Source organism: Lotus japonicus, chromosome 6 (assembly GCF_012489685.1).
Source record: "Lotus japonicus ecotype B-129 chromosome 6, LjGifu_v1.2".
Classification (NCBI taxonomy): Eukaryota; Viridiplantae; Streptophyta; class Magnoliopsida; order Fabales; family Fabaceae; genus Lotus; species Lotus japonicus.
This window is the reverse complement of record NC_080046.1, coordinates 31,354,358-31,368,301: the sequence shown is the minus strand read 5'-3', so window position 1 is coordinate 31,368,301 and position 13,944 is coordinate 31,354,358. Positions and strand designations below refer to the sequence as shown.

Genomic DNA, 13,944 nt, shown 5'->3' with positions numbered 1-13,944 from the left:
ATCACATGTTGAGTGTATATCTACTTATTGCTGTGAGTTGACCCTAGCGCCTTGGCTTTGTTTGTATGTTTGTGTTTGGGCGGTCGGCCTGCTGCCAGATGTCGATGGTCGACTGGTTCTCGACGGTCTCTCCCTCGGGGGGGATCAGATATGAGCTGCTGGATCGGGATGCCCCCACCACTTGGGTGATCGATGTAGCTGGTCACCGGGCGACGTATCGGGGAAGGGTCATGGAGGACCGGACTGACGAGCGTGGACGTCTGACGAAAGGAGTTCTATGGCGCATAGAGTTGAGCTTCAACTTGCCGACTTCAGATCGTTGTGGGTTTGGCACTGGGAGGTTAGGTTCGGGCAGGCGTCATGTTTTGTGTAGAGCTCTGATTCGTTTTGCTTTTGGGATCGGGTAGGTTTCCGACGCATGACTTTTCATGTGGTTCTCTTACTGAGGGATCACAGTGAGTCAGTTGGACCATAGGGGTCTTTGCTTAGGCCATATTGAGGCCGACTTTCTCCTAGTGGTTTGTAATTATAATTTTCTCACTTACACTTCTGGGTCTGTATATATTTGCCTAAGGGCACACTACTTGGGAGTCACTGCGGGTTCGCGTGACGTGGAGTGCAGCTGAGGCTGTACATGTGTATATATTGTATATCAGTTAGTTTAGTTGTTGGGTTTTGTCTTTACTTCCTTATCGTTTTGATTTAAAGGAAAGAAAACGGAAAAAAAAAATTACCTGTTTTCCGCGTAAAGTTTATTTTTGGTTACTAAAGTGACACCTGGAAATCGGGGTGTTACAGGGTCCACAGCTATCCCCTCCTTAGAGATCACATGGCCTAAGAATTTTACCTCTTCGAGCCAAAATTCGCACTTAGAAGGATTGGCATACAACTCCTTGTCCCTCAGCACTTGTAAAACTTGTCGCAAGTGCTCCTCATGGTCCTCAGCATTCTTTGAGTAGATCAGAATATCGTCGATAAACACCACGACGAATCGATCCAAGAATGTATGGAAAGTCATATTCATGTAAGCCATGAATATTGCCGGTGCATTTGTCACCCCAAATTGTATCACTAAGTACTCATAGTGTCCATAACGGGTTCTGAATGCCGTCTTCTGGATATCCTCGGTCTTGACCCTGATTTGATGATAACCCGACTTCAGATCGATCTTCGAGAATATTGTCGCTCCTCGCAGTTGATCCATCAAATCATCAATTCTAGGTAACGGATACCTATTCTTGACGGTTACTTTGTTCAGTTGTCGGTAGTCGACACATAATCTTGATTTTCCGTCCTTCTTCTTCACTAGTAAGACTGGCGCTCCCCAAGGTGAAACACTTGGTCGAATAAATCCCTTCGACAAAAGATCTTCCAGTTGGGACTTCAATTCCACTAGCTCCGCAGGTGCCATACGATATGGTGCAATCGAAATCGGCCCTGTTCCCGGTATGATGTCTATAGCAAACTCAATGTCGCGTACAGGCGGCAATCCAGGTACATCGCCAGGAAAAACATCCGTGAATTCCTTCACCACTGGAATACTATCAACTCCCGGATTCCCTTTACTCTCCAAGCTCAGCAGAACGGAATACTCTTGAGATCCCTCGTTCAAAGAGACGCTAATGTGATTAGCAGATAGATACTCGGAAAGATCCGAATCAGGAAATACCACTCTCTTTCGGTTGCAGTCCAAAAGACAATGATAGCGGGACAACCAATCCATTCCTAGGATAATATCTAGGTTCTTAAGAGTTAGGCATACTAGGTTAGCTTGGTAGATCCTATTGTTATATGTTATCGAACAATACATGCATGCTGAATTAGCAAGTAAAGTCTTGGCAGGAGTAGTAACTATCAGATCGAAGCTCAAAGCAGTAATAGGAAGTTTTAATCTGATCGCGCATTCCCTAGAGATAAATGAATGCGTTGCACCGGAATCAAAAAGTACGGATAGGAGGTTACCGTCAATCTCGCAGTCGCCTCTAATCAGTCCAACGACCCCCTCAGCATCTTCACCATCCATGGTGTAGACTCTCGCCTTTGCAGCAGGACGCTTCCCTCGCGCAGTGTTGACGGTTGGTTCCGCCTTTGGTACCTTGCACTGTGCCGCAGTATGCCCCAGTTTGTTACAGTTGTAGCATTGAGGTCTCGTGTCGGGATAATCACGAGCATAATGCCCTGGCTTCCCAGACTTGAAGCAAGTCAGTTCCCGGTTCTGAGTCTGACCTCCTGAACCACCAGCAGCACCCACCATGGGCCTGTAAGATCCCGAAGCCGCTCCTCTACCAACAGGACGCTGATACGGCCTCCTATTTTGAAACCTTCCTCTGTTCTGAAAATTCTGAGAGCTCGACCTCATCGGCCCTCCAGTTCCAGCCCGGTTTAACCTCCGGTTCTTCATCAGCTCTACTTCCGTGGCTTTCTCCACCAATGATTGGAATCGCATGATTCCCAGCGGCCTCACTGAGTCCTCAATATCCGGCCTCAGTCCATTGACAAAGCGCTTGCACATATAGCGCTCATCCACGTGATCATTAAAGAATTGGAAATGCTTCGCCAAAGATTCCAGCTTCGAAGCAAATTCCGGTACAGACATACTCCCCTGACGGAGTGTCAGAAACTGCGCCTCCCTCTCATCCCGTGCACTTGTTGGAAAATACTTTTCCAAGAGTGCGGTCCGGAAAGAGTTCCAGTTGATCTCTTCATGGTTAGCTTCCATGATTCCCCTGGTGCCCTTCCACCAGTACTCAGCATCACCGAGCAGAAGATAAGTCGCCATGCCCACCTTGGCACCCTCAACAGTTTGCAGTACGCCGAATATCTTCTCTATTTCCTGAATCCAGAGATCTGCTTTGTCTGGATCAGTACCACCAGAGAACTTAGGTGGGTTTTGCCTCCTGAAGTCATTGAGACCTTTGTTCTGGTCCAGAGTTACTTCCCTCTGGCGCTGATGTTGTTCACGTGCTTCTTCAGCAGCACGCCTCATGGCATTATCGTTTGCCTGCGCTGTTACCGCTTGGGCCTGCGCTGTTACCGCTTGGGCCATAGTGGCCATCATCTCCGCTAACTGGTTAGTGTTCACCATGTTCTGTTAAAGGAAGCAAACAGTCAGTACTCATCATAAGATAGCATCTAGCATCACTATAAAATATGAGTAAGCAATAACTTCAATCAATTTTTAAGCGAAAAATCGCTTGCAGACAATCAATTTTCACTCTTTGCAGAGTCACACAACCTAGCACAGAAGACCTATTCCCCAACAACTCCCGAAAGACTCGACCGTGCTCTGATACCACAATGTAACACCCCGATTTCGGTGGCGTCACTTTAGTAACCAAAAATAAACTTAATGCGGAAAAACGTGAATATTTTTTTTTCGATAATAACTAAGACAAGACTGAATTAAATAAAACCCAAATGCGAAAAGTAATAAAGCTAATATACAATATATATATACAGCCCCCGCTGTAAGTAGCAACCTCGTCACGAGTAAACCTCCAGCGACGGGTAATAGAAAAGTAGCGCCCGTAGGCAATAGGTACAAACCGAATGAAAGGTAAGTGTCCGCAACACTATCCCTCAAAACTGAGAATAAGCTGACCCAATGGCCTGAAAATAAGACCTCCTAAGTCCAACCAACTCTCTGTGATTCCCGTAAGGCAACCACACAAAAAGCTATAGGCGGAACTACCCTGTCCCCCAAAGAAACAAATGAAGCAAAGACTGTCAGAGCTAAACTCTACTCCTACACTAATCCTAACTCGAGGAGCTCATACCAACACTCAAAACTATGTGCTAGCATGATCGTCGTCTGAATCAGAATCCAGAACGACCAAGTCTACCAACCCTATCCGTCCTCCCCTCGCAACCGCAGTGCGCTCCGATGCTGGACTCACGGGCTTAGGGCCCGAACCCTGATCATCGATGATCGCAACGGTGGGTGCACTAGACCCTGCCGAAGGCACTCCCACTGGAATCTCCTCTGAGGGATCCTCGTCCTCTGAAGATGACGGTGGCGGCGGTGCTCCTCCGAGTCCTGGTCCACAGTGAACGCCCGGTGGCAAGTTGAAGCTGATAGAGCATCTCCTCAACACTCCTGACCTCAAGAGTCCTCCACTATCCACGTGGTCCTCCATGATACGCCCCGAATACGTCGCTCGATGGCTCGCGGGGTCAACCACCCACGACCCGGGGTCGTCCTGATCGATCATCTCGTACCTAATCCCCCCCGAAGGGTGGACCATTGCGAACCAGTCCGCAATGGACATCTGACAAAAGGCGTTGTCCGCCAAAACACACACAGAAGACGCGAGGGTCAACTCTAAAGAACTATGTAGATAATAAACCCAATAGGTACAAGTAATAGATAGCCACTTAGGCTTATAGCTAGAGATGTTATTCCTAGGGTTGCATGTTCCATAATAACATAAACGCAATAATAGCAGATAGCATGTTCCAAATAGGTTTAACAATTACCAATCACACTCAACAACTAAATTAGTATGCATGTTGCATGATATGTATGCAGGTTAACCCAGTCAACCAATATGCAATCCGGAACGGATGGACATCAACGGATCAGCCCTAGCACCAGCCACGGTGGGACCATTTCGGCCCGCGTGCCTCTTATTCCAACGACAGCGGTAGTCAGATCAGCCGTAACCCGTAGGTCTGCCATTTCGGTCTGCTACAAGAGACGTCTACAGACGCTCTTACACGGAAATCCGGGTCTTATGACCATTTTGGAATCCGACGAGGTCTAGAGTACGTCCTGTGTTAATACCTCATTAATGTTGCATGAATGCAGGATGATTAGACAAACAACGTCTCCGAATCTTACTCGACACGTCGCCACGTGTTCTAGGTAAATTAAAGTCTCTAAAAGCTTACCCTAAGGTAAAGTCGATTCTGCGACAAAAGACACTTCTTCACAACAACACATAATCCACGATGATCTCCAAATCATCCGACTCATCTCAATCCGATGGTCACAACTGCTCAACGAGCACAGAGTATCACACTCTCGGAAACTAACGGTTTCCCGGACTTATCCCCAGGATAGCCCAACAACATATAGCTGCTCCAACAGCACAAGAGCATCAACATACTCAACACAGCTGCTCCAACAGCACAAGAACATCGACCTACTCAACACTTCTCAACCTCCTCAACGATTGGATCCGACGACACTTCTCGTTTTCCAAAAACTAAGATTTGCATCCAAAGCTTCCTTTCGAGTTTATTATCTTTATTTAAAGATTTAGAGGTTGTTTAATGTCTTATGAGTTTTCTTTTCAAAATAATAACCTTTTTAGTCTTATCGCAAATCCTATAAGTTCTCGGGATCTCCTAATCCCCAAATGACTCCAGAGAATGTCTCGATCCATAAACATCCTAACAAGGCCCGAATCTCATTCGTCCTATCAAGCTTTCTCAAAACTCTCAAAATAAAATCGGCATGACCTGCCCGCTATTCTCACCGTTCAGAAACTCAGATTTCATTGCATAAGTATAAATAACTCAGCACAACCAATCAACATGTCATATATCAATATATTAAGCAATAACCACATAGCACTTAGCATATAAGGCATGCACCACACATCCTAAATTACCCAATTAGCACTTAGCATGAAGATTCAATCTCAAAAGCATTCAGTAGATTCATCATCTACATTGTCAGCCGAAGCCTCAAAAAACATTTTCCAATCACACACAATCCAGTGCATAAACAGTAAACAATGTCGAAAGCATCGACCCTAAGTATTAACTAGAGATTCAGTGAGAAGTCCTCACCTGTAGATTCTCCAGGGTGAACTTCAAACTCTTCCTCACAAGCAAAGTGTTGCTCCTCAGGAAATTCCTCAAAAGTTCCTTTAAAGCAAAACCACAGAAATACTATCAGAATCTATCGAAAACTAAGCTATCAATACTTACTAAGGTTACACGAAGTAATCTATACTCTAAGGTACGATAATCTAGCGCGAAAGGACAAGTTTTCGGAAAAGGAAATTTTCCTCCTCCCCCCCTAATAGGTTCGGCCACTTTTCACAATTGTGGGGCTCGATTTTTCTTCGATCAAACTTGGTTCCTATGCTATCATTAGCCGTAACTAAGGGTATTCTGAACTCGGAAAAATTATCGGATCAAAAACTGTCGCAGGGGTATTTTGGTCATGATTTTTAACTTAGAAATTTCAAAACTGAAATCCCAAAAACCAAATTTTGCAGGGACGTCACCAACGACGTTTATGACAACTAATCCTACTAGCACTAAGCTAAGGCGATAGTTTTCAGCCTAAAGGTTGAAGCTTTACTCCAAAAACTCCAAAAATGGGTATTTTAGGCTAAAATTGATTCCGGCGGAATTCCGGCGACATAACGGAAAATCTAATCCGGCAGAAGTGATCTTGGGCACATAAAGAAGAGGTTTAGAATCAGAAATGAAAGATTCGTGATAGTTTTGCAAAAACCCGTAAACTATCAGCTCAGAAAAGGCTACAGAAAAGCTATGGAAAAAGCGATCGGAGGTAAGGATTAGCGACTATACCTCGAAGCCTTGAAGCAGCAACTGATTGATCGACGATCAAGCAAGCGATGAAGAAAATATTCTCCTCCTTCTTCTTCTTTGTGGCCGCGGGTTTGGGTGGGGAAATGGGTAGTTTTTTTGATTTTTTCTTCCTTTCTTGGCTATATATAGAAGTTGGCAAAACACAGTAAAATGAAAGTTTCGCGAATCTGATTTTTCCGGCGTCATTCTCCGTGAATTCTAAGATATGTTTTGGCGAAAGAATTCCAAAACTAAAAAGATGTCTCCTTGTATTTTTGGCAACTAATGCATAGTCGGTATAAAACTATTTTACCCGATAAGTTGCTTTTTGCTTCGGATGTCGGAATGGAAAACTTCCTTCTGAAGAAAGATTGAAATCATCAAGAGAAATGGGTGTACGCGTGTAGAATATTCATTTGAAGCTCTGAATAGATAAAGTCTTCATTGTCGAGAAATTCTAGGGTTTTGAAATACCAGGGATTCGGTTTCGGCAAACTTCCGATGATTGGAATCGGACGTTCGTAGATCCTAGAGTTTCGCCTCGAAACGATTGTGATATATGGAAAAAGAGAAGTTCTAACATTTCTCTGAAAATTTTTGGAATTAACTTCCATCGTGCCTAAAAGTGAAAACTAGCTATATACTAGGGTTTCTGACCTAGGTTTAAGCGTATAACAATCGTGCTATAACTTTTATAGACTTCGATACAATCCTTTGACTTTTCCTGAACTTTCTCCTTCATAAATTTATTTCATTTGGTAAACTCTTGTTCAGGTTTCCCTTCACATTACATCAACCCTAATCGTGAATAAGAAATTTATTCACTTAGCATAAACTTAAAAACTTGGGCCTTACAGGCCGCGGGTTTGGGTGGGGAAAATGGTGGAAAATTTGTGTTTTTCTTCCTTTCTTGGCTATATATAGAGGTTGGCAAAACGCGGGAAAATGAAAGTTTCGCGAATATGATTTTTCCGACGTCATTCTCCGTGAATTCTAAGATATGTTTTGGCAAAAGAATTCCAAAACTAAAATGAGGTCTCCTTGTATTTTTAGCGACTAATGCATAATCGGTATAAAACTATTTTACCCGATAAGTTGCTTTTTGCATCGGATGTCGGAATAGAAAACTTCCTTCTGAAGAAAGATTGAAATCATCAAGAGAAATGGGTGTACGCGTGTAGAATATTCATTTGAAGCTCTGAATAGAAAAAGTCTTCATTGTCGAGAAATTCTAGGGTTTTGAAATGCCAGGGTTTCGGTTTCGGCAAACTTCCGATGATTGGAATCGGACGTTCGTAGATCCTAGAGTTTCGCCTCGAAACGATTGTGATATATGGAAAAAGAGAAGTTCTAACATTTCTCTGAAGATTTTTGGAATTAACTTCCGTCGTGCCTAAAAGTGAAAACTAGCTATATACTAGGGTTTCTGACCTAGGTTTAAGCGTAAAACGATCGTGCTATATCTTTTATCGATCATAATGCAATCCTTGAACTTTTCCTGAACTTTCTCCTTCATAAATATATTCCTTCCTGATACGCCCCAAGTTGATGCAAGGGCTGAAATGGATCGTCTAGGATTGATCTTGGATGATGAGAACTCTGAAATGTGAGAAAGAAGAAGAAGAATTTCGTGATAGAAGGGAAATGGACAGAAAATAGGGGAAGTTTTAGTGAAATGGAAGATGAAGACTTCACACAAAGGTGGTGGCAAACCCTTGATAAGCCTAATTCTTGAATCACTCAAGAACTATGCGAATCACTCTCACAAATCTGAATCACTCAGAAAAAAAAATACTAATTCATTCATAATCTGTCTATTACATTGAAGGAGTGGTCCTTATAAAGAAGAAGGAAATTCAGCCTAGTTACAAAAAAATGATGAGGTGTAATTTCTCTAGAAGAATCCTAGGCTAGGAGTTACAAATTAAAAGAGGAAGATAGTGATATGCTTCAGCCCTGAACGTGTTTTTAGTGGCTGATTGCTTCATGTAACTCCCTTTCTTGATTGTTATTCTGACCAGGGAATATAGCATTCAATGCTCTTTATGAACTTAATTTCCCTTTCTTTGTAACTCCATTCTTGGCTTTGAAAGCTCTTCAATCCTTTGACTTTGCTGATGTAACTCCTCCATTCAGAACTTATTGAAATTCAAACACATTCAAAGAGTTTTAAGAAAGGAATGGATCCCTCCCTTTAAGCCCTTCATGCGCCACATGCAAACACACACCACTTGAAGTGGATTAAACACACTAAAATAAAATTCAGCAACATAATGCATTTGGATCCAACTTATTCAATTGGTCCTTTGCATTTTTATTGAAATAAAATAAAATAGAACATCACATGGCAGCCCCTATGCGTGGGCTGGCTCTTCTTCTTGGGCCTGAATGATCATCATGATTTTTGGTTCCATCTCTTCTACCACTTTGTCTTCAAGAATGGTTGCCACTACTTGCTGAAGAGTCTCTTTGGCCTTTTTAGCTCTAGCCCTTGTCATTGGTCCTCCAAGTCCTTTTAGGGCTCCATGACCCTTGTCCTTGTCCTTGTCCTCATCATTCCCTCCCTCTTGAAAAGGATTTGACCTCAAATCAAATTCTCCGCCATCTGCATCAAAGAGAGATAAATCAGAGACATTAAAGGTTGAGCTGATGTTATACTCACCTGGAAGCGCTATTTTGTAGGCATTGTTATTGATTCTCTCAAGCACTTGAAAAGGTCCATCCCCTCTAGGTTGGAGTTTGGATTTCCTTTGTTCTGGAAACCTTTCCTTCCTCATGTGCACCCAAACCCAATCTCCGGGTTGGAACACCACCTCCTTTCTTCCCTTGTTAGCTTGCCTAGCATAACTCTCATTCTTTCTCTCAATTTGAGCCTTCACACGCTCATGCATCTTCTTGACATATTCAGCTTTGCCCTGTCCTTCCTTGTGCTTGAAAACAGAAATGTTAGGCATAGGCAACAAATCAAGAGGAGTCAAAGGGTTAAATCCATACACTACTTCAAATGGAGAGCAATTGGTAGTGCTATGGACAGCCCTATTGTAAGCAAATTCAACATGAGGCAAACACGCCTCCCAAGCCTTTAAATTGGCCTTAAGGACAGTCCTAAGCAAGGTGCCTAGGGTCCTATTAACCACCTCAGTTTGCCCATCAGTTTGTGGGTGGCAAGTGGTAGAGAACAAAAGTTTGGTGCCTAACTTCCCCCATAAAGTCCTCCAGAAGTGACTTAGGAACTTGGTGTCCCTATCACTAACTATGCTTCTAGGCATCCCATGAAGTCTTACAACTTCTTTAAAGAACAAATCAGCAACGTGACAAGCATCATCAGCTTTCCTGCAAGGAATAAAGTGAGCCATTTTTGAAAACCTATCAACAACCACAAAAATGGAATCCTTACCATTCTTTGTTCTAGGGAGGCCTAAAACAAAGTCCATAGACAAGTCAACCCAAGGGTATTCAGGGATTGGCAAAGAAGTATACAAACCATGTGGCATCACCTTAGACTTAGCCTTCTTGCAAACAATGCAATGTTCACAAAACTTGATCACATCATGTTTCATTTTGGGCCAATAGAAATGTTCCTGTAAAGTTTCTAGAGTCTTTTGGACTCCAAAATGACCCATTAGTCCCCCAGCATGGGATTCTTTAACAAGCAGTTCTCTAATGGAACTTTTAGGCACACACAACCTGTTTTCCTTAAATAAAAATCCATTGTGCCTATAAAATCCATTTTGAGAAACTTTCTCACAAGCCACAAAAATTTCAGCAAAGTTATCATCTTTTTCATACATTTCTTTCACATGTTCAAGTCCTAGCAATTTAGTCTCTAACATGGAAAGCAACACGTGTCTCCTGGATAAAGCATCAGCCACAATGTTACTTTTCCCCTTTTTGTGTTTTATGACATAGGGAAATTGTTCCAAAAATTCAACCCATTTGGCATGCCTTTTGTTCAACTTACCTTGCCCCTTCAAGTATTTCAGCGACTCATGATCACTATGAATCACGAATTCCTTGGGCAAAAGATAATGCTGCCAGGTCTTCAAAGCTCTCACCAAAGCATACAATTCCTTATCATAAGTAGAATAGTTAAGGGCAGCTCCGCTTAACTTTTCACTAAAATAAGCAATTGGGTGGCCTTCTTGAAGCAACACAGCTCCAATACCTACATTTGAAGCATCACATTCAAGTTCAAAAGATTTAGCAAAGTTAGGTAAAGCAAGTATAGGTGCATGGGTAAGCTTATGCTTTAGGGCAGCAAAGGCCTCTTCTTGATTCTTTTCCCAATGAAAACCCACATTCTTTTTCACCACTTCATTTAGGGGTGCTGCCAAGGTACTAAAGTCCTTTACAAACCTCCTGTAGAAACTGGCCAAGCCATGAAAACTTCTTACATCACCCACGGATTTAGGAGAGGGCCACTCTTGAATGGCTTTGATCTTTTCCTCATCAACCTGCACTCCTTTCGAACTCACAACAAAACCAAGAAACACAACATGGTCAGTGCAAAAAGTGCATTTCTCAAGATTGGCAAACAATTGTTCCTTTCTAAGCATACTCAAGACGGATCTTAAGTGCTCAACATGCAGCTCAAGAGTAGTGCTATAGACCAAAATATCATCAAAGTACACAACCACAAATTTCCCAATGAATTCCCTCAAAACATGGTTCATTAGTCTCATAAAAGTACTAGGTGCATTAGTTAAACCAAAAGGCATAACCAACCATTCATACAAACCATATTTAGTTTTGAAAGCAGTTTTCCATTCATCCCCTTCTTTAATCCTTATCTGATTGTAACCACTTTTCAAATCAATTTTAGAAAAATAACATGCTCCATGCAATTCATCAAGCAAATCATCAAGTCTAGGAATAGGGTGCCTATACTTAATGGTGATGTTATTCAAGGCTCTACAATCAGAGCACATTCTCCAAGTCCCATCTTTCTTTGGTACCAAAATCACCGGTACAGCACAAGGACTCATGCTATTTCTTACCCACCCTTTGTTCAAGAGTTCTTCCACTTGTCTTTGAATTTCAGTGGTTTCTTGTGGGTTGCTTCTATATGCTGGCCTATTAGGCAAAGAAGCTCCCGGAATGAGATCAATTTGATGCTCAATTCCTCTCAGTGGTGGTAGACCACTTGGAACACTTGTTGGAAACACATCCTCATAATCCTGCAAAAGAGATTTAACACTAGAAGGCAGCTCAAAATTTTCAAAAGTGTTAGTGTTCAAAATCTGATTTTTGCAAAACATCAAGTATAGGATCTGTTTTGAAGCTATCATCCTTTTCACCTCTCTCTTTTTGATCAAACAAATTTCTTTTCTCTCAAGTATTTCACTCTTTTCTTTTTGCTCTCTCTCAAGTGTTTCACTCTTTTCTTTTTGCTTTCTCTCAAGTGTCTCACTCTTTTCTTTTCTCTCTTGTTCAATCTTTTCTCTCATTTTCTTTTGATCCTCACGCACCTCCCTAGGGCTCAAAGGTTTGAGCGTAATTTTCTGGCCATGATGTTGGAATGAGATCTTGTTGGTGCTTCCATTATGATCAGAGTTGGTGTCATATTGCCATGGTCTTCCCAGCAGTATGTGACTAGCCTCCATGGGAACAACATCACAAAGAACCTTATCCCTGTATTTGCCAATGGAAAAGTCAACTTCAACTTGCTTACTTACTTGTATTTCTCCATAGTGGCTGAGCCATTGAAGTTTGTATGGCCAAGGATGTGGTTTTGTGACCAGGTTCAGCTTCTCCACCATTCTTTCACTAGCCACATTAGTACAGCTCCCGCCATCAACAATCATCAAGCAAATCTGCCCATTGACAGAACATCTTGTGTGAAAGATATTCTCTCTTTGGCTTTCTTTCTTTGGCTTTTGTTGGCTACCAAGCATTCTCCGGATCATCAACAGTTCACCATTCATGGCTGCCTCCTCTTCTTCTTCACTTTGTTCTCCTTCGGACTCACTGGTGTAGTCTCCATCATCCTTAAGAATCATGGTCTTTTTGGAGGCACATTCATAAGCATAATGTCCCATACCTTGGCATTTGAAGCACTTGACCTCTTTGCTCTTTTTGGATGGTTGTTCAAGAGGTTTTGAAGAAGCTGAAGCTTGTGGTTTGGTGGCTGGTTTGCTAAGGGTGCTCGGCCCTTCATTCTTCATTCTGTCTCTCCAAGATGAATTGGAATTGGTAGAACTCTTCCTTGCAAGCCCTTTCCTTTTGAGTTGTTGCTCAACTTTAGTGGCCTTGTGCAGCAATTCTTCCATGTCTACATATTCCTGAAGTTCTACAATATCTCTAACATCATTAGATAGACCATTAATAAATCGAATCATGGTTACCTCTTCATCCTCCTCAAGATTGGCTTGCAACATAAGCACCTCAAGTTCTTTGTAATACTCCTCAACACTCTTGCTGCCTTGGGTAAGTTTTTGAAGTTTAAATTTTACATCCCTAGCATGGCTTGAAGGGACATATCTTTTCCTCATGATTCGTTTCATTTCAGCCCATGTTTCCACCGCTGGCTCCTCATTTCTCAATCTCTCTTTTGCAAACTTATTCCACCAAACAAGAGCATAGTCTGAAAAGTGAGCAGCTGCAAGTTTCACCTTTTGGTCCTCCTCATAGTTGTTGCAAGCAAAGACATGCTCTATTTTGAGTTCCCACTCCAAGTATGCCTCTGGATCACTCTTTCCCTTAAAAGGAGGAATTTGGAATTTGACTCCTTCAATCCGAGCAGGTCTAGGATTTTCATGAATTCGTCGTGGCCTCCCGCCTTCACTGTCACTATTGTTCCGGTTCTCCATTTGATCCAGCCTTTCGTGGATCTCTTCAGTTTGCCTCCTCATTAAGTTTTCCAGATGTTGTGTAAGAGCCCGCATTTCGATGGTCGAGAGTCGCACTGCTGGTTGCTCCTCCTCTTCTCCTGACATCTTTGACAAATGAAAAGATTCAAGTAGAACAAACAAATGTTAGTGTTTACCTCACTTCTCTCGTGTTTCCCTCAAATTGGCTTTTCTATGATGTGCACTCTTGCCTTTTTCCACTCAAAAATTCTCACAATCTCTTGAGTAAATCAAAGTTAAGACACACAAAGAATTATGCCACCAAATTTGTGTAGAGTCACACAGATTAGAATAGACTTTAGAATATGAAACAAAAGAAGACAAGACAAAATCACCACAGAAATGGAAAGGACTCCAAATATTTAGAGACTAAAGAAGAATTCAAGAACAAACAGAAAGAAGAAAATAAATTGGAATGCTAGCAACAAAATTACCTTGAACAATTGAATTTGGCTAATTAAACAAGAACCATTCAGCCATTTTTTTTTTTGAATTTTCGTTTTTTTTTTTTTTGAATTTTCGTTTTGTAATTTGTTTTTGATTCTGA

General features: G+C 42.1%; 1 protein-coding gene across 1 annotated transcript in view; it reads right to left on the bottom strand.

Annotated features, from left to right (window-relative positions):
* The window catches only part of LOC130725198 (uncharacterized), a gene marked incomplete at its 5' end in the record, with an annotated part of 45,647 nt that extends 32,490 nt beyond the window's left edge, over nt 1-13,157 (bottom strand). Inside the window, 6 exons of the mRNA XM_057576447.1 lie at nt 8,915-9,154; nt 9,212-9,333; nt 9,490-10,266; nt 10,393-11,030; nt 11,478-11,728; nt 12,104-13,157. Of these exons, the coding sequence (XP_057432430.1) occupies nt 8,915-9,154; nt 9,212-9,333; nt 9,490-10,266; nt 10,393-11,030; nt 11,478-11,728; nt 12,104-13,157 (3,082 nt within the window). The remainder of the gene's footprint in view (nt 1-8,914; nt 9,155-9,211; nt 9,334-9,489; nt 10,267-10,392; nt 11,031-11,477; nt 11,729-12,103) is intronic.
* Between the last annotated feature and the right edge of the window lie 787 nt (nt 13,158-13,944).